General features: G+C 48.6%; 3 protein-coding genes across 8 annotated transcripts in view; 1 reads left to right on the plus strand and 2 right to left on the minus strand.

Annotated features, from left to right (window-relative positions):
* Positions 1–413: 413 nt before the first annotated feature.
* On the minus strand, positions 414–12,409 carry SNRPD3 (small nuclear ribonucleoprotein D3 polypeptide). 3 transcript variants are annotated; one of them, XM_063144033.1, is made up of 4 exons: positions 12,337–12,409; positions 9,776–9,925; positions 1,550–1,742; positions 414–554 (listed from the first exon to the last, which is right to left on the minus strand). In XM_063144033.1, the coding sequence occupies exons 2-4, from the start codon at positions 9,899–9,901 to the stop codon at positions 493–495; spliced, it is 381 nt and encodes a 126-aa protein (XP_063000103.1). In that variant the 5' UTR covers positions 9,902–9,925; positions 12,337–12,409; the 3' UTR covers positions 414–492. The 3 variants fall into 3 exon arrangements, with proteins under 3 accessions (XP_063000103.1, XP_063000101.1, XP_063000104.1); XM_063144031.1 differs by having other exon boundaries at positions 12,333–12,391; XM_063144034.1 differs by lacking the exon at positions 12,337–12,409 and adding an exon at positions 10,634–10,692.
* A 263-nt stretch (positions 12,410–12,672) lies between these two features.
* On the plus strand, positions 12,673–25,258 carry GUCD1 (guanylyl cyclase domain containing 1). 4 transcript variants are annotated; one of them, XM_063144027.1, is made up of 6 exons: positions 12,673–13,061; positions 15,456–15,540; positions 17,142–17,307; positions 20,167–20,258; positions 21,116–21,357; positions 21,682–25,258. In XM_063144027.1, the coding sequence occupies exons 1-6, from the start codon at positions 13,025–13,027 to the stop codon at positions 21,771–21,773; spliced, it is 714 nt and encodes a 237-aa protein (XP_063000097.1). In that variant the 5' UTR covers positions 12,673–13,024; the 3' UTR covers positions 21,774–25,258. The 4 variants fall into 4 exon arrangements, with proteins under 4 accessions (XP_063000097.1, XP_063000098.1, XP_063000099.1 ...); XM_063144028.1 differs by having other exon boundaries at positions 12,673–13,056; positions 15,451–15,540; XM_063144029.1 differs by lacking the exon at positions 12,673–13,061 and adding an exon at positions 15,033–15,109.
* Positions 25,158–26,714, minus strand: part of UPB1 (beta-ureidopropionase 1) — a 43,831-nt gene continuing 42,274 nt past the window's right edge. The window contains exon 10 of the mRNA XM_063144019.1: positions 25,158–26,184. Within this exon, the coding sequence (XP_063000089.1) occupies positions 26,101–26,184 (84 nt within the window). The 3' untranslated portion in view covers positions 25,158–26,100. The remainder of the gene's footprint in view (positions 26,185–26,714) is intronic.

The following is a 26,714-nucleotide window of genomic DNA, read 5'->3' on the forward strand; positions in this document are numbered from 1 at the left end:
TTTATATATTGAGATGGGGTTGGGGAGTGTTTTAAAAAGTTGCCTGCCATGGCTGGAAGTAGAGGGGACCCTTTCTTAGAGCGTCACCTGTTTTCCAGTTCTTGGCCACTGGAAATGGCAAACATTGCTGTTGGCTACGTTGGTGTTATACAGTCATATCACAGAAAGGGCAGGTGATCAGTCTAAATTTTAAAACTATTTTACCCAGCTTGCTGCCTACTCACAAGCAATAGTGAATAAGGCCCTCTCAGCACACAGAGTCGCACTGATGGAGGAAAACAGTGCTGGGGCTGACATGGGGGGAAACAGTGGCAGCAACCTCCTGCGGGAGCAGAGTAGGGCTCCAGGGGAGGCAGCAACACATCTGGACTCCGTAAAGCAAGTCGATGCCACACAACAGATGCTCCTCCCCATTTCGTAAGAAACATGTTTATTTAAGCATCCGAAAGCCAAGCACAACTGCTAGACAATTTTCAATTCACCAAAGCCAAGTTATCGCCGTTTCTGGAAAATATTGCCACGACCCATTCCACGTCCTCTTCCTCTTGCAGCCACTAAACAAGGGGGAGAAAAAAACTGTAAGTGCTGCAGAATGAGTACAAGGCTTTGTTTTTGAAACATTAAAACCCCAGGATCCTCTTCCCTCCCTCCCTATCCCTGATGTGTCAAGTCTTCTTGGACTGTCTGCCTGGTGGCAGGGACTGTCTTCCTCTACTCAATGAATGGAAGTTGCTCCAGAGCCTTTTTGACTGAGGAGCAGGATAAACATACTTAAGAGGAGTCCTGATGGGTCATATGGACATCAGAAGAGCCCTGCCGGATCCATCTAGTCCAGCACTCCGTTCATATAGTGGACAACCAGCTGTTGACCAGGGACCCACAAGCAGGACAGGAGTGCAACAGCAGCCTCCCGACCCAGCAACTGGTGTATATAGGGTTGGCGGACCAAAGGACCATCTAGTCTGGCACCCTGCTTCTCAAGAGAAGCTTCAGGGAAGACCATAAGGACAGGAAGGCATTAGCGTCCCCTGCTGTTACTCCCAGATAAAATGGCATCCAGAGGCACACTGATGCTAAGACTGGAGGTTCAGCATCGGTGCCATGATGAAAAGCCACTAGCACACATCCACCCACCAGGAAACGTCTCCTGTTTTAAAGCCATCTAAGCCAGTGGCCATCATCGCATTCTGCAGCAGTGAATTTCACGAAGAGATTGTGTAGTGTGTGAAGCCTCTTTTCTGTCTCCTCTGAACCTCTTGCCAATCCATTTCATTAGGACCTTCGAAATTGCAGAGCTCTTCTCGCAGCATTTGTTTCCAAGATAAATTTCCACTTGGGGGGCCGGATGAGAGAGAGTCGAGGGAGGGAGGGAATGGCAACGGGCAAACCGTAGAGGCAGAGAGCAGCAGGGGAGGGGTATCCTAGTGCAGTGGGACAGGGGAGGGCGAAGCTGGAAGCCATTTCCTCACACACTGAATTCCTCCCCTCCGGATCGCAGGGACTTGTTTTTGTGCGTAGCGCTGTAGCCCTTCAATGCCTAGATACTCACCCTGGGCTTTGAGAATAGCTGCTTTGCCTCTTCCAGCCCCAGAACCTTGGTTTTTGTTTTTCATACTTTTCAACATTGGGGCATTTTTCAGCATATCTGGCAAGATGAGGAACCGTATTTTGCTCCCCCGAATGTACACCTGCTCTAATTGTGCCACACGCCCATCTCTGTAGGTCACTGTGATGTTGGACATCTGGAAGAGAAATGTAATTGCTTTGCAAAAAGAAGCACATCAGCAGACTCTGCTGTTCCTTAAGCGGGAAAAGGCTACCTACTAAGCAGTTATATTGGCTAGTCAACACAGATGAAAGGAATCCAGATGGGCCTCTAGCAGTTTCTGCAAATGTGTTTTTCAAACTGCAAGCACAAGCCCTTTTCAGAATTTACAGCAGTGAAGTAGCTACCACATATATGTCATCCTCAAATACCCACGCAACTATTTTATTGTAATTTTCAACCAAACAAATAATAAAATTGAAATATACACCTATTTGGAATTATTTATTCCCAGAGAGATATCTCACGAGTTAAATTTAAGTAAGTCGACTGAGATCTCATGCGATATAGATAGATGGGCATTCTTACAGCTGAGTTTGTGGGGTAAGGTTAACGGATTTAAGATTAATGTTATACCTCGGATTGTTTATGTTATACGTGAGATTCCTCTTCTTATACCTGGAAAATATGTGTAAAATCTTAATGTTTTGTTTTGTAATGGGGTGGCCTTCCCATCATGTTTATCTTTGAAAAGGATGCAACTTCCAATTAAAGAAGGTGGATTTGGCTTTTCAGATCTTGCTGAATATCACTGGGCTTATTTGTTGACCTGTAATAAAATTTGGTCTTTTCCACTTACATTAGTTTTTCAGTTTCTGGAGCCTCTCTCCAATTGAATACGGCTAGAGGTTCTCAGCACATTAGAATTGTTCCTCCCACAATTCTGGTGGTTAGAGACATGTGGCATATAACGTCATGTCAATTACAATTTAATCCATGGAGGAATCCAGATTTAAAAATTAGAAAGATTTTTTTTTTATGGCAGACTTGGCCAGATAACATTGTTTTTTTACCTTGGATCAATTAGTGGGTGCTGACGAGTTCTTGTCACTCTTGCATTTGCGAGACGAATTTGAGCTACCTCCTACAGCTGAATGGCAGCATATGCAATTGCAACATTAGTTAGAATTTAGATTCGGTCCTGCCAGTTTTGCAGCTTTGCAGTCTCCTTTGCTTTTGGAAACACTTACTGAAGCCAATCAGCTACTATATCGACCCACGATTCATGTTAATACATATTTATTATCAGTAGCCATACACGTACTCTGGATTTTAGGAAAGCTGATTTTAATAAACTCAGAACTACGCTAAGTAAGGTCCCGTGGCAAGTGAGCCTAATGAGAAAAGGAGTCCAAGATGGATGAGAGTTTTTTTTAAAAGGAAATTTTAAAGGCACAATTACAAACAATTCCAACAAGGAGAAAAGACAGAAGACAACAGAGGAAACCAATGTGGCTCCACAAAAAGCTTAGCGATGACCTGAAAACAAAAAAAGGATACATATAGGAAGTGGAAGGAAGGCCAGGCTACAAAAGAAGAGTACAGACAAGTGGCGCAGAAGTGCCGAAATGGCATCAGGAAGGCTAAAGCTGTGAATGAGCTGAGATTAGCGAGGGATGCTAAAAGCAATAAAAAGCCTTTCTTCAGATACGTGAGTAGTAAAAGACAGAGGAAAGAAATGGTGGTTCAACTGCTTAATGAGGATGGCAAATTGATAACAGACGACAAAGAAAAGGCTGAAGTGCTCAATTCCTACTTTGCCTCGGTCTTCTCCCAAAAGCGGGTCTATGACCCCCCTGGAAAAAGTGAAGCAGAAGTTGAGGGGGCAGGATAACAGTTTGAGATAGATAAACAAATGGTCAAAGAACACCTAATTTCCTTGAATGAGTTCAAATCTCCAGGGCCCGATGAACTGCATCCTAGAGTAATGAAGGAGCTAGCAGAAGAACTCTCAGAACCTTTGTCTATTATCTTTGCAAAATCATGGAAGATGGGTGAGGTGCCGGACGACTGGAGGAGGGCTAACGTTGTCCCTATCTTCAAAAAGGGCAAAAAGGAGGAACCTGGGAACTACAGACCAGTCAGTCTGACATCCATCCCTGGGAAAATTCTGGAGCAGATTATAAAGAAGTCAATCTGTAAACACCTTGAAATGAATGCAGTGATTACTAGAAGCCAACATGGATTTGTCAGGAACAAGTCCTGTCAGACTAATTTGATCTCATTTTTTGATCGGGTAACCTCCCTTGTGGACTGTGGGAATGCTGTGGACATCCTATATCTTGACTTCAGCAAAGCTTTTGACAAAGTACCACATGATATTCTGATTAACAGACTAGCTAAAAGTGGGCTAGATGGAACAACTATTAGGTGCATTCATAGTTGGCTACAGAATCGGACTCAGAGTACTTATCAATGGAACCTTCTCAAACTGGGGAGAGGCAACGAGTGGGGTACCGCAGGGCTCAGTCCTGGGCCCTGTACTCTTCAACATTTTTATTAATGATTTGGACGAGGAGGTGCAGGGAATGCTTATCAAATTTGCACATGACACAAAATTGGGTGGGATAGCTAATACCCTGGAAGACAGAAACAAACTTCAAAGTGATCTTGATAGGTTGGAGTGCTGGGCTGAAAACAACAGAATGAAATTTAATAGGGATAAATGCCAAGTTCTACATTTAGGAAATAGAAACCAAAGGCACAGTTACAAGATGGGGGATACTTGGCTCAGCAATACTACAAACGAGAAGGATCTTGGAATTGTTGTAGATCGCAAGCTGAATATGAGCCAACAGTGCGATATGGCTGCAAGAAAGGCAAATACTATTTTGGGCTGCATTAATAGAAATATAGCTTCCAAATCACATGAGGTTCTGGTTCCTCTCTATTCGGCCCTGGTTAGGCCTCATCTAGAGTATTGCGTCCTGTTCTGGGCTCCACAATTCAAGAAGGACGCAGACAAACTGGAGCGTGTTCAGAGGAGGGCAACCAGGATGATCAGGGGTCTGGAAACAAAGCCCTATGAAGAGAGACTGAAAGAACTGGGCATGTTTAGCCTGGAGAAGAGAAGATTGAGGGGAGACATGATAGCACTCTTCAAATACTTAAAAGGTTGTCACACAGAGGAGGGCCAGGATCTCTTCTCGATCCTCCCAGAGTGCAGGACACGGAATAATGAACTCAAGTTAAAGGAAGCCAGATTCCAGCTGGACATCAGGAAAAACTTCCTGACTGTTAGAGCAGTACGACAATGGAATTAGTTACCTAGGGAGGTTGTGGGCTCTCCCACACTAGAGGCCTTCAAGAGGCAGCTGGACAACCATCTGTCAGGGATGCTTTAGGCTGGATTCCTGCATTGAGCAGGGGGTTGGACTCGATGGCCTTGTAGGCCCCTTCCAACTCTGCTATTATATGATTCTATGATACACAGGGAATGGAATAGGGAACTGGATTGTCCCATCTTGCCTAATCAATGGACCATATGTATTTGAAATGTCTATGGATTTTAGGCTACGTATTATTCAGTAAAACCCCTTGTTTCGGGTCCAGTGGATGCCACAACGTGTCTTTAATAAAGGTCTGTCTAACTCGGCTAATTGTTGGAAAGGTAATGGGTAAGCGGAGGTATGGCGATGGGGGAACAACAGGCCAGATGAGGAGAAGAGGGGCTAGATTTCTTACAGCTGGGAGGGATTAATCTCACCCAGTTTTGCCCTCCTGGGTGCTCAGTGCAGCATCAGTGCACTTGAGGGCTGGTGTCAGGATCAGTACAGCCGGGGAGGGGTTTTTTGCCGTGGTCTATAGAAATACAATCTCCCTCTCTAGGCTTCCTGTTCATTCGAGTGCTGGTCTTGAGTGTCTGTATTTTGTGTTGGGTACTCGGGACAGATTAGGGATTCCGTTGTCTTGGATCTGGTGTTGAGGACCCCCAGTATGATTTGGGATCTCAACTCCCATGCTGAGGCTCATGTATCCAGGGCGGCTCAGGACTTCATGGCTGCCATGACAGCCATGGGGCTGTTTCAACATGTCATCAGCCCAACACAAGCAAGGGGACACACATTTGCTTTGGTTTTCTCGACTGGGCAGGAGGATAGTGATTTGAAAGTGGGGGAATTAACATCTACCCCCTTGTCATGGTCAGATCACTACCTATTGAGGTTTAGACTTTCGGCAGCCTTTCCCCTCTGCAAAGGTGGGGGGGCTATTAAAATGGTCCGCTCCCAGAGACTAATGGACTCTGATGGATTCTAGAGGGCTCTGGGAGGATTTCCCCACTGGTATTCCTGTCGAAGCCCAGGTTGCTCTGTGGAATGCAGAGATGACTCGGGCGGTTGACACGATCGCGCTCAAGTGCCCTCTCCCTCTGAGTAGAGCCTGGCCAGCTCCTTGGTATACACCTGAGCTGAGGGCAATGAAGCAAGAGGGGAGATGGCTAGAACACAGGTGGAGGAAAACTCATGCGGACTCTGATCGTACACGGGTTAGAGCTCACTATTGAGCCTACTCTGTGGCGGTGAGGGTGGCAAAAAGACAGTTCTTTTCCACCAGCATTGCATCTTCAGTGGCGTCCAGTGGAGCTTTTCCAAGTGGTTTGTGGCCTGTTACACTCTGGTCCAGGGCGAGAGATGGTGGAACCCTCAGTAGCACGCTGCAACAAATTTGCATGGCACTTTGAAGATAGATTCGTCATGAATTGGACACCATGTTTAATGCAGCTCCACTAGTAGATGCGTTCAGAGCGTCTGGTTCAGTTTTATTGGATAAGTTTCAGTTACTGAGGCCTGAGGATGTGGACAAGATGCTTGGCCAAGTTCAGTCGACCACCTGTGTGCTTGACCCTCATGGCTCATTACATCAAATAAGGAGGGGATCACCAGCTGGGTCCAGGAGGTTGTGAATGCCTCCCTGAGAGAGGCAGTGGTGCCGTCCTCTTTAAAAGAGGCGGTAATCAGACCACTTCTGAAGAAGCCTAACCTGGACCCGGAGGATGTTAACAATTACAGGCCAGTAGCTAGTATCCCCTTCCTAGGCAAAGTCTTTGAGCGGGTGGTTGCACAACAACTCCAGGCACACTTGAATGAAACAGATTATCTAGATCCATTTCAATTGGGCTTCAGGCCTGGTTTTGGAATGGAAACTGCCTTGGTCACCCTGTGGGATGACCTCTGCCGGGAGAGAGACAGGGGGAGTGAGACCCTGTTGATTCTCTTGGACCTCTCAGCAGCTTTCGATACCATCGACCACAGTATCCTTCAGGATAGGTTGTATGGGCTGGGATTTGGAGGCACTGTGTTGCAGTGGTTCCGTTCCTACTTGGATGGCTGATTCCAGAAGGTGGTGCTGGGGGATTATTGCTCTGTGCCACAGGGCTCTATTTTATCCCCTATGCTGTTTAACATATACATGAAACTGCTGGGAGGTTATCCGGAGATGTGGGTTGAGGTGTCATCAATACGTGGATGAAACCCAGCTCTGCCTCTCCTTTTATTGTTTTAAACTTGTATTTTAAATTTGTATTTCTGCACTGCTGCAGATTTTATCCTGGTTGTGCTTTTATATTGTATTTTATATCATGGTTTATACTGTTGTTTTATACTTTGAATGGCTTTAATTTTTGTGAACCGCCCAGAGAGCTTCAGCTATTGGGCGGTATAGAACTGCAATAAATAAATAAATAAATAATACAGGTTTATTTAGTTCTTTTAACCATATGTTTTGGAAATTACTCTCGTTCTGGGAGGAAGTTATTATATGCATAAACTTTGTTTTGGAACATTCTTTAATATTTACTGACGTACATGTGGTTTTAAATTATGTACCTGCTTCCTGGATGTTAATGCGTAGACAGTGCAAATTGATTTCCCATGCCCTTTTGACAGCCAATAATTGACACAATAACACCAGAAGGATAAAAGCTCATCTTCTATAGTACAATGGATTGAGGCCCTTAGAACGCTATTAACATTTGAAAGGGTGGTATACAGGTGCCACTCGTGAATGGATATATTTGCTCTGTTTTTATTGAAGTTTACGTATAATCCCCTTTTTTGGAATGCTGTAACTAATTTAAATTGATTGAAAACATGTATGTGTGTGATATCTATATAAATAAAAATGAAAAAGACCGTTCGTTACTGTCGTTATAGCTCCGAAAGTTCTTCACCGATTGCTTTGAAATTTTGACACAGCGTTGCTTTCGAATACACGAGCATTGTTATGTAACTATGTTCTCTATGGGGTCAAAGGTTTGTCTTAAAATCGAAGAAATAGGCCTCCTCAAAACCAGTCCTGCTGATCATTGTGACATCACCAACCAGTAGGCCAATCCGCTGCCTCTGCCTCCTCTCCTATTTGCATGTACTCTCGCAATTGGCTGAGTGAATATAGATGTCACACCTGTGACAGTTACACGTTCTGAAGAAAGGTAACTGCCAGGAGTTTCCACTAACCTCCTCACCGTAAAAACATGCTTTTATATCTCCGAAAGTTCTTCACCGATTGCTTTGAAATTTTGACACAGTGTTGCGTTCGAATACGCGAGCGTTGTTATGTAACTATGTTCTCTATGGGGTCAAAGGTTTGTCTTAAAATCGAAGAAATAGGCCTCCTCAAAACCAGTCCTGCTGATCATTGTGACATCACCAACCAGTAGGCCAATCCACTGCCTCTGCCTCCTCTCCTATTTGCATGTTCTCTCCTATTTGCTCTTATAGGTCATTGTGACATCGCCAACCAGTAGGCCAATCCACTGCCTCTGCCTTCTCTCCTATTTGCATGTTCTCTCCTATTTGCTCTTATAGGTCATTGTGACATCGCCAACCAGTAGGCCAATCCACTGCCTCTGCCTCCTCTCCTATTTGCATGTTCTCTCACAACTGGCTGAGTGAATATAGATGTCACACCTGTGACAGTTACATGTTCTGAAGAAAGGTAACTGCCAGGAGTTTCCACTAACCTCCTCACCGTAAAAATATCCTTTTTAAAAAACCAAACAGTAGGCCAATCCACTGCCTCTGCCTCCTCTCCTATTTGCATGTTCTCTCCCAAAACTTTGCAATGGCACGCAGCTTGCAGTAAAAAAATTACTGAGCAACGTCATAGAAGGAACAATCTTGACAGGACCTTTCAAAGGTGAAGATGTCCTCATTCCTTGCATTCCTATGATTCCAACAGATATGCCATTTCAATTTAAGAGATTGCAATTCCCAATTCGATTGGCATTTGCAATCACCATTAACAAAGCTCAGGGCCAATCTTTAGAATTGTGCGGTTTAGATCTAGACACAGATTGCGTCTCACATGGACAATTATATGTTGCGTGTTCTAGAGTCGGCAAACCAGACAATCTCTATATCTACACAGACAATGGAACAACTAAAAATATTGTATATCCACAAGCATTGTGAAATTAAACATATTAGAAACATCCGCTTTGTCTTTTCTTTCTTTTCAATTTAACCAGACTGAGCCACAGCAACGCGTGGCAGGGTACAGCTAGTATATATATATATATATATATATATATATATATATGTGTGTGTGTGTGTGTGTGTGTGTGTGTGTGTGTGTGTGTATTTCTAAAGTTTATATTCTGTCCTTGAATGGCCAATCAGCATTCCAGGATGGCTTACAAAAAGTGTACAAATATTACAAAATTAAACAGCAGCCCAGCACCTGGCAAAACCTACAACCAGTAAGAACTCACAGTAAGTTAAAATATTTCTTTAAAAATTGCAAAGCTGAAAAGCTTGGGAAGTGGCAAATGAGAGAAGGCGCCCTAGGATAGCTTCGCCTCATTGAGGGTGCATATGAAGATCCTATCCTTAGCACGCTTGAGAGCTCTTGAGCCCAACCCAGCAGGTGGGAGTTCCACCCGGTCCCTAAGACCTCTTTAGAAGATGCATCATGTCTACTGGTGTTGAGGTCTAGCGGAGCTCATGAGAGCTTAAGAGATTTCTGGGACATCTGAGGAGAGGTGGGGCAGGGGGAACGAAAAAGAGAGAAGTTAGCCTTATCAACCAAGCCATCTTTCCCCATTCTTTCTACATTGGGGGAGAGTTTTCTGGATGTGCCAAGGCAAGTCTAACATCCTTCACAATAGATGAAGAACCCAAGTGGGAAATTGTACCAGCCAGCCATCACCAGTTCCCAAAGCACACCTACCTGACAGTTCATGTTGTCCTCTGCCTCAATGAGTTTGCCCCGGTATACTTCACCAGTGTTGGTCTCACAGGTCACAATGTGACCCTCTGCTTCATGCAGCACTTTAATTGGCACTCCAATGGACATGACTGAAGCAGTGTGTACTCAAACCTGAGAGAGAAAGGAGAAAGTACAGTGACAACGTTAGTTGTACTGTTTTGCTTCATGAACATCCCTCTAACAAAGCTCCATATAAGCTTTTTAGAACCCATTTAAGAAGACATAGGGCCATGCAATGCTACCATGTGCATATCTACTGAGAAGTCCCACTACGTCTTGAGTCTTTTCCCCACAGAATCTAGAAAATGAGGTATTATAATATTACACAAGCAATGTTGCTAGAGGAAGGGATGATAATCACAGTAAACCCAACAGAAAGCAAATGTTTCAGAAGACTGCCGGAGCCAGACAAAGGAAGCCAAAGGCAGCCGACCGAAAGCGCAGCAAGAAAGGGGAATGATGTGTAACTGATCCTGCCCCATGTGCTTTGGGCCATTTGTCTCCTCTTTAGCGGAACAAAACATTCTTGCTCCATTCACTGAGTGGTTACTCCCATAAAGAATGAAATGGGCCTCAGTCCCGGTGAGCAGGCCAAAGGCAAGCGTCCCTTCCTTAAAAGAAAGCAGCTTTTTGAGCCATGTTGGTAATAAGCATTAACGAAAGACACAAAGGGCACAATCCTATGTCTATTTAGACAGAGCAGCATCCTACAGCTGGCTGAGGAATACTGAGAGTTGCAGGAATTTTTTTTCTGTCTAAACATGCATAGCATTGCACCCTAAAGGGCACAACACAGCCAAGATAAGCACACACTCCAACCTCTCTGAAACCAATGGGGCCTCAAGGAGCTTTGGGTTGTGTCCTGGGTTTGAGTTGCACCCAATGCTGTCATTGCTCTTATTATTACCCAGATATATGCACAGCTTTCCGCAGAGGCATCAAAGCTGTGAACAAAAAATATAATACCATCAAAACAACAATAAAACATGACACTAAAATAATACAATAATAAAAATGTTAATCAGCAGTAAATCTGCACACTGCTGTGCCTTAATCCATGGCTGGTTGGGTACTTCAGGGAAAGCCTGCGTGAAGAGATGGATCTTGAGGGGACGTCTACACATCAGAACCGCATGGGTTCTGGATGGCCCCACCAGACGGACAGTGATGCATTTCAGAGGGTGGGGGCTGACAGGCCTCAGGAGGAACTGAGGAGGCTGCGATATCCTGAGTCAGAGCCTTGGTCCATTTAACCCAGTTCTGATGGGCAGCAGCAGATCCCTTCCTAGTCCGACCTGGAGATTGTGCCAGGGATTGAACCCGGGGCTTCCTGCATGCAAGGCGGGGGCTCTCCTGCTCTGCGGTGGCTCCTCCCTCAAAAGTGCTTCTTCCCATGACAGTGGTGAAGATCAGGGAAAGGACATAAAGGCTGAGGCCATCTCTAAGATAACCTAGGCCCAAGTTGTTCAGGACTTCCTATGCTAACAACGACAACTTAAACGTGACCTGGCAGGTTATTGGGAGCTGGTGCAGTGCTTTTAACAGCAGCAGGGCTGGAGTCATGGGCGGCGGTGGGGACAGCCCAGGCCACAAGAAGCCTTGATGCAAGTGGGTCCCTGGAGGTGGGTGGCCTTTCCCTAGGGTGACCATATAGAAAGGAGAACAGGGCTCCTGTATCTCTAACAGTTGCATAGAAATGGGGATTTCTGCAGGTGTCGTTTGTATATATGGAGAACCTGGTGAAATTCCCTCTTCATCACAGCAGTTAAAGCTGCAGGAGCTATACTAGAGTGACCAGATACTAAAGAGGAAAAGGCACCTGCAGCTTTAACTGGTGTGATGAAGAGGGAAATTCACCAGGTTCCCCATATATACAAACGACACCTGCTGAAATCCCCATTTCTATGCAACTGTTAAAGATATAGGAGCCCTGTCCTCCTTTCCATATGCCCCCCTACCTTTCCCCATCCCGGGCAGGGGGCCTTCAGCCTCCGCCGCCTCAACAGAGCAAGATCACTCCACGGACTTGAACAGAGGAGGCCAAGGTCCAAAAAATGGGGAGGCGAGCCCCCTCCCCCGAAAAGTGGGGCTCCAGAGAAAGGGAGCGGTCCCAAGACACACCCACCCCCGCGAACTTGTGGTGGCGCCTGGGACCCTTTCCCAGAACGTCAAACGTGCCCCAAGCAGCCAGCTACCGCGGAGTAGACCTCCTGAAATGAACGGCGTTACCTCGCCCATCCATTTCAACGGGCCTACTCCAAGCCGGACTGGCACGGGCTGCTTCCCGCCACTGGGTGCTTCACAGCGCGATCCTCGGGAAGCGAGAGCCGCGCGTTCAACGGGCCTGACTCCGGCGAGAGCCACGTGGTGGATCGAGCCCAACCGAAAGCCGCTGAACACGCGGGAGCCGCTGCCCCGGGAGGCGCGCAGAGGCCAGAGCGAGGCGGCGGGCCCGGGACGGGCCGCCGCCTCCGCCTCCTCCTCCTCCTCCTCCTCCTTGCCGCCGCGGCCCCTCCACTCACCGCGCAACGGTGTGGCTCCGCTTCTCCCCAGCCTCCCAGCATGCAGCGCGCCAAAAAGCCGGAAGGCCGGCTCTATGGCCGGAAGGCGCCTCACGCTCCATGGTCCGCCGGGGAAGCGGGCACCCTGAGCGACGGTTCCGGCCCCTTGCGCGGACTGGCGGCCCGGTCCGCTGTCTCGCCCCTTTTCTTTCGGGCTTCGTTCGTAGCACGAGAGGGCGACGCCTGGCCGCCCCGAAGCAGCCTCTCCACGCCGGGAGCCCTCCGGATGGGTCGGACTACATTTCCCAGCATCCGCAAGCCGTCGGACGCACTGGCCGGGGGCTGCTGGGAGTTGTAGTCTGCCCATCCGGAGGGCCCCCGGAGGGGGGAGGCTGCGCGACGGTCGCCGCGCACGTGGCGAGGCGTTGCAAACGTGTGTATGCGTGCACGCGTGTCGCCTTTCCCGCGAAGTGGGGAGGCCGCTGACTCCCGAGGAAGGCCTCGCCCCCGCCGCCCGACCCGCCTGCTTCGGAGAGGGCGGGTCGAGGCCGGGCTGGGCAGCCCGCGCCGCGGGGAAGCAGCCGCCCCGGCAGCAGCAGCAGCAGCAGCAGGAGGAGGCGGCGGCGCCACCACCACCACCACCAGGCCGCAGCGGAGCCGGGGAGCCATGCCGGGGCCCGGCCCGTGAGCGGCTGCCTCAGCGTCCACCATGAAGAGCCCCCGCGAGGCCGCGGAGCCGCCCTCAGGTCGGTGCGTGCGCAGGCCGGGCAGGGCGGCCGCTCGCTGGCTGCCGGGGCGGAGGGGCCCCCGGGGCATGTGCAGAGTGCCGGTGAGAGGGCTGGGGGCCGGCTTCGGAGCAAACGCGCCTGGGAGTCGCGGCTCCCGCTGCCTGCGAGCAGGGGCGGCGGACGGCTGCAGTCTCCGGCCCTGCCGGGGCAGCCCAGCCCCGCAGAGGGCTGTCTGTGCGCGCCTGGCGGGGAGCGGCTTCCTCCCCCGCTCTCGAACGGCGCCTTGGGGGGGGCGCTTTCCCACGTGCGGCCTCCCTGCGACGCGTGTCTGCTGCGGCCGGGCCCGGGGGCGGCCTTGGGGTCCGCGGTGCCCCTCGAGCGGCTTCAGAAACCGGGACTCCGGCCTTCGCAGCCTGCGCGCTGTCGTGCTCCGGCCCCGCGGAAAGATGGCTTTAAAGTCTGGCTTCCTGGGCGCAAGACTTCCAAGTTTTCCCCGAGCTGATGTTTGCGAGGCATTTGGGGGCCCCGTTCTGGAGCTCTCTCGGTTTGCGTTGGCCTGGAGTATGTGTTCTTGTCATGGTTTTATGACCAAAACTGGAATTAAAGACATGCCAAGGACTTCTTCCTATTAACATAAATTAGCAATGAAATCTTGAGCAAGTTCTAAATGTTCCTTTGCTTTGCGCTCTGTTACAATTTGGGACTGATTCTGCTGTTGTCATCTGATGAAGTTTGAAAGTGCCTCCGCCTCCCAGTAACCCACCAAGACCTGGTCAAGAAAGTTGAAAGAAGCTTTAAAAGGCTGCCTTGTGTGTTCAGGCACCATCAACAGGACATGTTCTTTGACCCTGGTCCAAACTGGCTTTATTTCCTATGTGAGCATGCTGCATTGGTGGGGCTGGAAAGTGAATCCTGTTCTCCCCCTTGAACCAGTTGGGATACAGTCCGCTCCCCACATTTTCAAGGTGAGATCAGCCCCAGTTACTCTACCAGCTAAGTTGTGGAGGAAGTGAGTCCCCTGCAGTCCACAGTGGGCCCGGTTCGCAGGAGGAAGCCAGACAGCCCACCAGAGAAACAATCACAGCCCTCCGGCCTCTCCTCAGCCCCTGCCATTTGCACGCCAGACAGTGGCAGCCAGGTTTTCTTAGGAGGCCAAGTGCATGTGGGAAGAGGCAGCCTGCAAGGAGGCCAAGGAAGGTGCTGGTGGGCACCTCGTCAGGGACAGCAGCACTGACCCACAGCCATTGAGAGGGGAGGGGAGAGCCTTCCGTTTCCCACTGCAGTGTTGGTCCATGTCCTTCAGCTGTTCCAGCGCAGTAAAGGAGGGCCCCCATGCTACCGGGAGGAGGCAAAGGAAGAGAGGCGCAGAGCTGGGGATGCAAGCATTTCGTTGGCGGGGGGCGGGGGGGGGGAGGAAGATGAAGAAGGTCTCATTGGTGAGGGGGCTGGGTGAGTGGGATAGGTGAGGGGACATCTCTATCCCCCCCTTCCTCCCACCGCTGGCCCTGAGCTGGATTTGAGAAGAGGCTCCCTTAAATGCATGCTCCTGTGCTGGGCTGAAAGAGATGGCTGCATTTGCCTAGATTATTGCTGCTCTGGCCCAAATACACGCTGAAAATGCATTCCTTGACTTGAAAGAATTCCAGCCTGCAATTCCTACTGTGAGGAGAATTGAGCCTTTAGGAGAAGATGATGTGACCTGACTCAACAGAGACTTGTGGAGACTCTCCACAGAGTCAGTGGCTGACTTCCCTTCTAATTGGGTGCGGGTCCTAACAAGCTATTGCTGAAGGAAGAACTGACAAGGAGTCAGTAAAAAGCAAAAGATAGAGTTGTTGTCATCTATATCAAGGAAGCGATGGGTTTATTGTGGCAGGAAGATTTACAAGCATTGAGATCTACTGACCTTGGGGTGATTCTTTGACATCTTTAGCTGTTCCCAGGATCCTGCTTTTCTCTATGGCACTATGGCTGCTGCTCACCAGAGGGCTAACCCAGCTCTTGTTTTCATGAAAAAAAGGAAGTCTGGACAGATGGAGCCAGCATCTGAATCACCCCTCGAACCTGTAAATAAATCACATATATTCAGGAGAGGTTATTATCCCATAATAAATGATTGTGTAACTAAGTTCTTATGTTAGCTCATATTATGTTGTTGGGAGTTGTAAAATGTTGCAAATTGCTTTGTTCAATATGAAAGAAAATATGAAGATTTTGTTAAGGAATGGTTGTGAAAGTGCAGAAAGACCATGGTTATGTCTTTATTATTATTATTATTATTATTATTAGTATTATTAGTATTATTATTTATTTATTTATATAGCACCATCAATGTACATGGTGCTGTACAGATTATACACAGTAAATACCTGCCTTACTGTGTTGCTGACTGCGGTGTCCTCTTTACTGCAGTGGACAATGTGCAGTTGAAAGTGCCAATTCTTCAGCAACTCTACCATTGGGATTGTGGGCTGGCCTGCTCCAGGATGGTGCTGCAGTAAGTAAACTTTGGCTAAGGCTGTTACCCTATGCGGGGTGGGGTGGGGCGCTGGGGGGTTTGGTAGCACTTTTCAGCAGGATGGTTCTATGAGCCCTCTAGTGACTGATCCTCAAGTGGGGAGGAAGGAAAAGTGGAGGAAAGGTAATTTAGGTCCGGATGTATGCAATGATGGGAGCCAAAGGTCTGATTTACTTGATACAAGAACTTCGAAGAGGAATGTTTTGCCTAAAAAACCACTGTTCTTATCACACCATTCTCTTAACATGTTAAGTAATTGCAACCAGCCAGCAGGGTCCCGTCCCCCCATGTATTGTTCATATCTTGCATTTTCTTCTTTGGCTTCCATTCCTTTTGTGTCCCACAAATAACAGTTACAATTTTCCGTGTGCCTACTGGGTTGCCTGCTGGGTTTCGTTTTTCACCTGCTACCTGTCCTGCTGAACTCGTCTTTCCTTCCACAGAGGAACACGAGCTTTAGGTGCAGGAGAATGAAATGCCTATTTAGAGGGCCACTTAGTAGATATGAAGCAGAAGATTTTCATTTCTCTCCATCCCTTCTGCCAAGACGTTAGTCCATGCGCTGGTAAATCCCCATCTTGACTACTGTAACCTCTCCTCTCTCTTTCCTGTTCCGAACTGAATTTCCAAGACCAAACGTCCTACCCCGTGGCCGCGAGTCTCTCTCCCCTCTTCGTTTTGTGCGCCAGTTGCTTTCCTTACAATGTGGTCCCTTCTCACGATGGGATCACCTCGTAACCCTGGTCCAGAATGAACTGCTCTCCCCCACCTTCTTGTGCCTCTCCCTTCTGTTTGTGTGGATGCTGGTCCAGTTGACCGTAACCATGGTTTGGAGAAGGGCAGCATGTTGTGGGCAGCTTCCTTTTTATGTATGGTTTGTTTTAGCAGTAATTTAGTGTTACATCCTTCTTAAGGCCACGGGTTGCATGAAACCGTGGCTTGCAAACCTACTTCAAACCATATTTGCAACTCAATCCTGGTTGCCTGTAAGTGTACCTAAACCCAAAGCAGATGTAAGGCTAAACTATGGTTAAGCAAAAATAGAAAGGAGGGGTTTGTTTGTAAGGGGGGAGAAGGGAGCGTACAAACCCTCAGCACCTTCCCCCACCTCTTTACTTCTCTGCTGAATGTTCATCAAGTTCCTTCCCTCCTCCTCCTCCGCCTCCTCCTCCTCCTTCATCTTCCAAACTCTTGCCTGTTCAGAAAGCACCCGAGCCCTAGATGCCCCCCCCTTTGGCCCCTGCTTTACTTGCCTAAATCATCAATCGTAAACAGATCGGAAGAGAGTCCCTTTTCAAATATGTTGTCTTCTATATGGTTATAGGGCCCTGTAAAAGCATCAGGGGCAATAATAATAATAATTTTCTAATACAAAGCAGTCAGTTTCTCTTTAAAAATAGAATACTGTGGAACACTCTCCGTCCCCTCCCCTTGCTTTGAGGTTTGTGACTCGTGGGAGGGGGCCCTGTCCATTGCTCGGACAAACCCTATAATGCCAGGCTTCCCTTCTGGCACATGGCATGTTCCCAGAGGCTGTTTTCTCCCTAAAGTCACACAACTCTCCATTGATTTCCTCCCAGGTATCTGAACCTGCTGAATGATGATGAATTCCAGAAAGCAATTCGGGATCTCCACTTGACAAAGAGCATCTGGACCATCGACTTGGCCTACCTGATGCGCCATTTTGGCGTGAAGCATCGGTTCTGCACACAGACCCTGGGGGTGGATAAAGGCTACAAGAATCAGGTCAGCTTCCCAGCGTTACTCGAATGCTGGTGCTTCAGCTGAGTCTGAAGGGTGGGAATTCTTTCGGAATCCTCCGAGGAGCACCGAAATATGTTTTATTTCTTAGCATTGATCAACATTTCTCCAGTATTCTCCAACATAAGGTTCCACAGGAGTCAGTTTTGTCCCCCATGCTGTTTAACATTTACGTGAAACCATTGGGTGTGGTCATCCGGAGTTTTGGAGTGCGTTGTCATCAGTACGCTGATGACACACAGCTCTATTTCTCCTTCTCTTCATCAAGTGAGGCTGTGGATGTGCTGAACCGGTGCCTGGCTGCAACAATGGACTGGATGAGGGCTAATAAACTGAAACTCAATCCGGACAAGACTGAGATGCTGCTGGTGGGTGGTTCCTCTGACCAGACAGTGGGTGCTCAACCTGTTTTGGATGGGGCTGCACTCCCCCTGAAGGAGCAGGTTCGTAGCTTGGGGGTTCTCCTAGAACCATCTCTGTCACTTGAGGCCCACGGAGTGCCTTCTACCAGCTTCGGTTGGTGCCCCAGCTACGCCCCTATCTGGACAGGGATAACCTAGCTTCAGTTTTCTGTGCCCTGGCAACCTCCAAATTAGATTACTGCAATGCGCTTTACGTGGGGCTGCCTTTGAAGATGGTTCTTAAGCTGCAGTTTGTGCAAAATGCAGTGGCCAGATTGATAACTGGAACCAGAAGGTTTGAGCATATAAGGCTGACTTTGGCCCGCTTGCATTGGCTGCCTGTAAGTTTCCAAGCCCAATTCAAGGTGCTGGTTTTAACCTATAAAGTCCTACATGGCTTGGGACCACAATCCCTGATGGAACACCTCTCCCGACATGAACCTACCCGTACACTACGCTCAACATCTAAGGTCCTCCTCCTGGTGCCTACCCTGAGGGAAGGTCGGAGAATGGCAAAAAGGGAGAGGGCTTTTTCAGTGGTGGCCCCTCAATTATGGAATGATCTCCCCGACGAGGCTCACCTAGCACCTACATTGTTATCTTTTTGGCGCCTGGTCAAGACTTTTCTCTTCTCCCAGGCATTTAACAGCATATGCTGAGTTTTTTAACTGCCCCCAGAATAGTTGTTTTTAAATGGATATTGTCTGTTTTTGTTTGTATTTTATGCTTTTTATGGTTTTAAATTTTGTATATTTCTTTTTAATGTTCACTGTTTTTAACTTTTTGCAAACTGCTGGCTTTGGGACAGTATATAAATGTAAAAAATAATAATAATACCACCAGCACGTTTGACCTTTGGTGAAAATAAACTATTACACAAAGCTAGATCCCAAGACTTTCCCACCGTCAGTTGTGGCTCATCCCTGGCATGGATGAACTGCCTGTAAAAGTGAAAAGGAAATACTGGTAATCAGGGCTCCTCCTGTTACATGTTCCTGCCTATCCCTTTCAAGCATTTCTGGATTGTACTCATTTTCTGGATTTGTTTCAACTGATGTCTTGCATGTTTTTGGAACAGAAAGAGCTTTGCTAGCTAGTTCTAATGGGTGTTGTGGGCTGGGAAACCAATAAACTAAGCAGCATTCAATATCATCCAGCCTGTTCTCCTTCAGGGAGGGGCCATAGTTCAGTGTGCTCTTGCTTTGCAGAAAGATGCTCCCAGGTTCAATCCTTTGCATCTCCAGGTGGGGCTGGAAAAATCCCTGCCTGAAATCCTGTGGAGCCGCTGCTGCCAGTCAGTGTTCACAATACTAGGCTAGATGGACCAAGGGTCTGACTCAGTCTAAGGCAGCTTCCTATATTTGAGGATGGGGACACCGTGTTGCAGCAGCAGCTGCCTCCTGTGGTGCTGAAGGACTGTAGTTCAGGACCACAGGCATTTATGCTGAGTTCTCGCAAGGTTCTGTGTTGTTCTGCGTGCTGGACAACACGCAAGACAACATCAAAGATATTGATGGGAGAGAGGCTGTCTAGAGTTTCGGGGTTGGGCGTCGTCTGTTTGCACCCAACCACTGCCTCTCTGTTTCATAAAACCCAGGTGTAGCTGTGGATACTCTGCCTTGCACAAGAGCCTGGGGACAATAATTAGATGAGGGCTAATAACTGGAGTTCACTCCAAATAAAACTGAGGCTGTTGTTTGTGAATGGCTTCAGTCACAGGAAGTGGTATTCAAGCTCTTCTGGGTGGAGTTGCACCCCCCTGACCCCTGTCTCCCAGGTCAGGTTCATAGCTTAGGGCTCACAGCTAGATCCAGCTTTGCTGCTGGATGCTCAGGTCAGCAGCTTGGAGTGCGTTTTACCAGCTTTGGCTGATGTGAGAAAGATGCCCTGGCCACAGTTTCCCTAATTAAGCTCCTTCAGTGTGTTGTGTCCAGGGCGGGCGGGCTGCCCACCCCTCTGTGCATGAGACAGGGTGCAGGAGCAGCGGCACCTTGCATGCTCCCACAGGAGGAGCGCCAGCCGCCGTCTCACTCCAGGGCGGCAGCACTGCCCCAGGTGCTCTGGGGAACCTGGCTTGCGCGCGCCCACATTTGCTGTCTCCTGCCCAGCGGCATGCCATGGGTGCTCCAGAGAGCCCCGCCTAGCCCCAGGGGGAGAGCAGCCGGCAGGGTTCTCTAGAGTGGCCACCCGCCCTCCGGACCAGAGTGAGCCCGGGGGCCTTTGTGCTCCTCATCTCAAGTGGCGTGAGAGCCAGCCCTGGTTGGGGCGAGGAGGGGGAGGAACACCCAGCGCTGACAGCCAGCCCCAGACTCTGCAGCCACGCACGTGCCCCCCTGAGCTGCTCTCAGAAGCTGCCAGGTTTTTTTCTAGGAAGGGTTGAAGGGCTCCCCGCTCTGGGCGTTGGCTTTCTTCTGATCAGGCACCTTTTGTCTTCTTCCTTCAGTCTTTCTACAGGAAGCACTTTGACACAGAGGAGAACCGAGTAAACCAGCTGTTTGCACAAGCCAAAGCCTGCAAAGTACTGGTGGAGAAATGGTGAGCTCTGTCCGTAGATGTTTCTTTTTGTCCTTTGGCTTACTGCAAATGGCACAACTATTGAATACAGATTCTGTCCTAGAATTTTATCCTCAATTTAAGAAAAAAAAAAAAAGCGTTCCAACAAATTTTGGACTGCTCTGATGAGATTTGAAGGACAAGTGTGTCATTGCTGCTTTTTTTTTTCTTTTTCTTTTTTTGTACTAAAGGCACTTATAATCTGATGCAGTACTTTGAAGTAAGACCATTGAATTGAACTGGGTTTACTCATAAGTAACTGCATATTGAAATACTGAGAACTCTCTAACCAGTCCAACACGGTTGAAACCAGGGAGCTGACAAGGCCAGAGAGGCGGCAACTGGCAATGCAAAAGGCCTCCGCTGCTTTGACGGGTTTTCGTTGGGTTCAGGCTTTCAGGCCTTGAGATTATTGCTGAACAATAATTCCATTTACTTCAGCGCTCTTCCTTCCAAATTCCAGGCTTTGCAGACCCTTGCTCTCTAGACACCATTCTTTCAGAATAAAGCCCAGCAGTTTATTTGGAAGTAAGCTCCTATTCTCCAGGGTTTTTACCCGTGTCAACGGCGGTGCAAATGAGCCCTGGGTTTGAGGGGAAGCATAGGAGACTCCTCCTTCCGCGCGGTTTCTCTCTCCGGCCACGTGCTGACAGCAAGGGGTGCTGCTAAGGCAGGAGCAGCTGCTCCCTTTTAATGCTCTGCCAAAGGGCCCCCTGGCAAACCAGACCTCAGACAGCTGTGTGTGGCTGGTTAAGAGGTCGAGGTGGCCTGGGTCCCCCTGGGTCCCCGGAGCCCCCCCCCCCCCCCCAGACTAGCTCTGCCTCCCTTTCCCCCTGCAGCGCCGTGACGGTCCAGGACATCCAGGAGCACCTGTCCCGAGGCCACGTGGCCATTGTGCTGGTGAACGCGGTCCTGCTGCTCTGTGACCTTTGCTCCAGCCCCGTCAAGTACTGCTGCTTCCTCCCCATTGGCCAGAAGTGCTTCTGCCGGAGCCCCGACTACCAAGGCCACTTCATTGTACTGTGCGGCTACAACCAAGCCTCAGGGAGTATTTATTACAACAACCCTGCCTATGCTGACCGTGAGTAACTACAACCTTTATTTCAAATAACAGAAGCCCAGATTGGGCGTCGCCAGCTCCGCCGTGTTAATTTATTTCCCTCTGCTCCAGTATCGACACCACGTTAAACCCTTTCTGTGGAGTCTTGTGCTACTCCAGCAGCCCGATAGCTCCTGCCTCAGGAGAGGGAGCAATGCGAGGCAGCAGGTCTCTTCAGTAGGGCTGAGCCTGCAGTGGGGCCCCGGCCCGAGGCGCTGCAGTAGCTGGCCTCCTCCTGGCCTCTCTCTTACCCCTGCTTCCCCATTGGCTGTATCTGACTGAGTACGCTTTGGTCCTGCCCCACAGGAACATGCAGCACCAGCATCAATAACTTTGAGGAAGCCAGAACCAGTTATGGGACAGATGAGGACATCCTGTTTGTTTACAGAGCCAGCTGACCCCTTGGTTCGGGTGCTTCCCGTTCATCGTGGGGCAACTTGCCCAGGGCCGTCATGGCAGCTGACTATGTCTCAGGACCCCTGCTACAGAGACTTTGCTCCCAGACTACAGCAGCAGGATGGCAAACCAGGGACATTTTGGACCAGGGCTGGGCACAGGGGAGAAAATATGGCCGTTTTATGTTTTGTTGGAAGAATTTGTGTCCTGAAAGGTAGGATATAAATTACTATAATAAATACATTTAAATTGAGATCTACTCCTAGATCTCTGGGTAATTTGCAGTAGATTGGCAAGGTGGTTTTGACCCAATTTTGTAACAATAGGAACAACTAAAAGGCTCCCGCCCCCGAAAGGGCTGCTGAAACCAAGAAAGGTTGGGAGTGGGGAAGCCAGGAGTAGATTTTTGTGTAAAATGACTGAGCTCAGTTCTGGTACTAAACACAAATCCCAGGACTGAGCGTGTGCTCAGAAGGCACCTTGTTCCTGAAGTGTGAGTGTGAGCGTCCGTCCCTCTACCGCCACTCCGAGCCGCTGTTCTACACCTGGATGTGGTTGGGAGGGCTCAGGGCAGACCCTGCCACCTGCTGTGGACCCACGTAGAGCCACGTTGCTGTCCTGTTGCCATCTTTTATTCTTGATGATAATGACAATGAAATAGCTTGTGTTGTGTAACACTGTAATATATAAACATGTGTATTTTACATTTTTTGCACATTTGAGACGTTTTAAGATGCAGAATCAGATTCCTTTTCCTGTTGGCCCTTTTCACAGGTATAAATCTCACAGAAATGGAGTCCTTGCCAAGTTCGTTAAAGCGAGCCCTTGTGGGCACATGTGCAAATAGAGGCTCAAAACAGAAAAGCCGGAGGATCTGCCTCCGGGCTGATCTTTCTCACGGGTTGGGAATGTACTAATCAGAGGACAAGATGAAATAAATAACCCCAGGAGTGGGTGGGTGGGGTCTGGACTTGTGGAGAAGGGGAAGCAAGGGGTATCCGGTTGAAATGCCCCCCCCCAAGCCAAATGGGCTGATTGCTGCCACCGCCCACTGGGCTTCTCTCTTGACATCGTCCTGGGAAGATGGTTCTCCTGAAATCTTCCCCGCACATGGTGGGTGGCTTCCTCAGCTGGGAGTCCCTTGAGAAAATGTTTGACCATGTGAGTGGCGAAGTTCAGAGTCGCTGTGTTGTGAGGATACCACCTCAAAGTGGTTATATGGATCAACTCTTTGAATACCATTAGCTAGTTTTCAGGTAAGCTCAGTTTAACTGTATGCTGCTCTGCGTGGGTTTTGATGAAGGGTGGCCAAATCCAGATTCACTGAGTTTCCTCTAAATAAATTCAACATTTTAAAGCGAAGAATCTCTGTAACTCAATAGCCCCAGTTCAACAAAATTAAGCTTATTTCCCAGTACAATACTATCCAAGTAAGTCCCATTGAGTTCAGTGGGGCACATGGGCCTGGAATTGCAGCCCTAGTGTGCTCAGCGCTCTGGAAGTGGGGGGGGGGGCATCGCCTCTCTACAGCTTGTAAATGGCAGCTAGCCTGAAGCCACGTTTCCGGGGTGGGGGGGCAACTGGCTCTCAAGTGACAGTGGGCTGCAACTAGCTTCCTGTGCTGTAGCCTTCCCTATCGTGAGGCCCTCCAGGTGTGTTTGACTACAATTCCCACCATCCACAGCCAGATGGGGGTGTAGTCTAACTCATCTGGAAGGCTCTTGGACTGTGAGAGTGTGTGGTCTGAATTGGATCCATAGAAAGCAATTGGATCCCCTCAAAGTGCTTGTTTAGGCCAGAGCAAGTAGCGGAGGTGTCACCGCTACAGCGCCCGTGGGCAGGGAGGGACACGCCGTCCTGTGCCAGGGACCTGTCAGTGGAGGCGAGAGCGTTGCTGAGAAGACGTCCTCAGCACAGAGACAACAACCACTCTTGCTAGTAACGGCTGAGGCAGGGGAGCCTCTCCTGGCTGCTTGACGGGTGGAATCAGGCCAGAGCTCGGGCACTCTGCCTCATTACACCTCACTTGTGTTTCCGATTCCGCTCAGGGATGGGGCTTCCCATAAATGTCCATACTGTAGATCTACACTGCGTTGTTTTGTTTAAAATACTGCGAGAACCGCTTTGTTTGTAGTTGACCTCATCTGAGGAGAACATACAGAAGAGATGCAAGCAGCCAAGGCATTTTAATGAATATTTCTGGCCTTTTTATGTCAGGATCCAGACTTCCATGTGTCACTCAGGACTTCCTGCAAGTTTTTTGCATTACAGACTGCTCTGGAGCATTCCAGCGTCTGTGCTTAAGTCACAACTATCATCGGTGTTACTTTTGTATATGACTGAACTGGAACTAATTCTCTTAAGGCACTTTTGAAATCTTGCCGTGTCAAGAATAAAAGCCCTCTGTCATTTTAAAACTCAGCATTGTAATTGGGAAGAACTGAAACATACCAGTTACTGAGGAACATGGGTGGGAGGGTGCTGTGGCCCCATGTCCTCTTTTGTTGGTCCCTGGCCGATGGCTGGCGGGCCCCTGTGTGAACAGAGTGCTGGACTAGATGGACCCTTGGCCTGATCCAGCCCCAGGGCTCTTCTGATGTTCTTAAGACTTGTCCTCCTGAACAAAACAGAGTGGCTTGTGGATTCCCAACATACCCAGATCTTTTTCATAAGCAGACCCATAGACAAGCCTCCCCCATGCGCCAAGTTTAGACAAAGGACTTGTGGGGATATAATTCCTTCCCCTAGCCTCCAATGTGAAACTAGCGTAGAGAGTGGGCTTGAGCAGCTGCGTGGTTGCTGGGCCGGGTCTTTACCAGCAGCTACGGAAAGGAATAGGGCTGGGGCTGCTTCTGTGCACAATGCCCACAACTACTTGTCCCATCTCTAAAATACAGCCTGGGATAGAAGCGTTCTCTTTAGCCATTGGTAATCTGTGTGTATATATCAGATGTTGGACCAGAGAGCAAGCAATGAACTCTGTGAAACTCCCCAAAGTGGAAGAGCCCAGACAGCCCTGTTTCCGTTTGAGAATAACTCACTGACGTGGGAACAGGGAGGAATTCAATACCATGCACAGACAGAGGGAAAAGAGACGCAAGGCGCTTCTTGCCCTCCACAGCGGGGAAAAGGAAAAGGGGGGTGGAGGGGGCCTGTGCCTCATCCCCTTTGTGCTCCGAGTCAGGAAAACTGCAGAAGCCGCGGTGGAGAGCAAGAGGCTGAGGGAAGACGACGACAGGCCCAGACCTCCTCCTCCTCGGCCAGCGTGCTGCTGGGCCCCTGGGGGGACAGAGCGTTTGGCCTGATCCAGCCTCAGGGCTCTTCTGACGTTCTTTGATCGCTCTGGGCAAGCAAACATTTGCGAGAACAGATTTCATTCTTGTACATAACAACAAAAGGGATATTTTACTTGCCGATACATTTTATATGCAAACTATATTTTGTTTGTAAGTCACTCTCAATAAAAGATTTAAGTTGTTAATGCGAATACACAGTGCATGCCAACTTTCTTTGCTGAATACAGTTAGTTGTTAATTTTTAAAAAAATATCCTGAAGAACTTGCAATATGAAATTTGATTTTATCAGGGGAAGTGAGAAACAGGAAACGAGGCTTTTTTTTCCATTCCAAGAAAGCTTTCACAGAAATGTGCATCTATTCCACAAGTTCTGACTGGAAACACAAGTATCTTTAGATTAACAGTGCAATTCCTTAGGCACTGTTAATCTGAATTCAATCGGGCTTACAGGTAAATGGGTATAGGATTGCTGTCTTAAATGATTTCTTAGCTCAGCTAAAGCCTTTTTACAACCATGGCTGTGCTGCAGCGCATAGAAAAGGTGGCTTCATTTGTTTCTCTTACTTTTTTACAGGAAGGTTTATACTTCCATTGTATGTCTGACTGGTCAGATATGTGCACCTTTGCAAAGCCCCAGTCCCCTGGTAAGCATCTGGCTTAAAGATCACCCTGAATTAAAACATTTCCTTATGCTGGTGTTAAGCTATAGATGAAAATGTTAAGCCACGTTGTAGCCATTTTTAAAATGTTGTGCGTCACTAGACGTGTGCCTCAGTCTTCCCCCACCGCTGCTGTGCCGCTTAGCAAGCTTCCAAGGGGGCCTGCTTTTGACATGGTAGAGGCAGGGGGAAGAGGCCCTGCGGTTCAAAGAAAGCCCAAAGTCCCACTGGGCCTGCTGAAGGGAGCTCTTCTGATCCCAGCCAACGTTCCTACAAGGAGTCGCCGGTCATGCATGTTGAGGTTCTGGGGTGTTCACTGCAGAAGACAAAAGAGGTGGGTCTTGTCCCACCTTCCCTGGGCAGTCAAGGCAAGCTACTCCTTGATAATATTGGGTACAAAGCTGGGCTCAACCACAGCCGCAAGCTCCTCAGCATACATCTTGTATCTCCCAGTCATCTGGAAAGACAAGACAAAAGCTTAAGCTCTTCTCTTCCACTCTCCATCTGCCACTATAGAAGGTAGAGGTGTGCAAGGTGGGTCTTCTCTGCCTCAACATCTGAACTGGAGCTCCGTAGAGGTGATTCTCTGCCTCGATTTCAGAGCCTCTCCCCCTCTCTCCGCCTCGTCAAATTACCCTTGAAGAACTTTTCAGTATTTGGGTAACTGGTATTAACAGAAATGCTTACAGCTCCCTCATTTTTAAAGATAAAGAGCTACAACTTGGCACAGGAGGGCTTTTTACCCTACCCTGTGCCTGCTTACCCTACCCTGTGCCTGTTTGCATTCTCTTCCCCTCCTTATTGTTTTACTATGATTTTATTAGATTGTAAGCCTATGCGGCAGAGTCTTGCTGTTTACTGTTTTACTCTGTACAGCACCATGTACATTGATGGTGCTATATAAATAATAATAATAATAATAATAATAATAATAATAATAATAATAATAATAGCCCCACCAAATTTGAATCACATTGGTTCATGCTT

Source organism: Elgaria multicarinata, chromosome 18 (genome assembly GCF_023053635.1).
Source record: "Elgaria multicarinata webbii isolate HBS135686 ecotype San Diego chromosome 18, rElgMul1.1.pri, whole genome shotgun sequence".
NCBI classification, from domain to species: domain Eukaryota; kingdom Metazoa; phylum Chordata; class Lepidosauria; order Squamata; family Anguidae; genus Elgaria; species Elgaria multicarinata.

Coding starts and splice junctions, on each gene's coding strand:
- SNRPD3 (XM_063144033.1), bottom strand. CDS start 9,901: ATGTCCATTGGAGTGCCAATTAAAGTGCTGCATGAAGCAGAGGGTCAC. Junction 1,743..9,775: donor AGGACAACATGAACTGTCAG/GTAGGTGTGCTT, acceptor TTTCTCTTCCAG/ATGTCCAACATCACAGTGAC. Junction 555..1,549: donor AGCTATTCTCAAAGCCCAGG/GTGAGTATCTAG, acceptor CCCCTTGTTTAG/TGGCTGCAAGAGGAAGAGGA.
- GUCD1 (XM_063144027.1), top strand. CDS start 13,025: ATGAAGAGCCCCCGCGAGGCCGCGGAGCCGCCCTCAG. Junction 13,062..15,455: donor GGCCGCGGAGCCGCCCTCAG/GTCGGTGCGTGC, acceptor TCTTTACTGCAG/TGGACAATGTGCAGTTGAAA. Junction 17,308..20,166: donor ATAAAGGCTACAAGAATCAG/GTCAGCTTCCCA, acceptor TTCTTCCTTCAG/TCTTTCTACAGGAAGCACTT.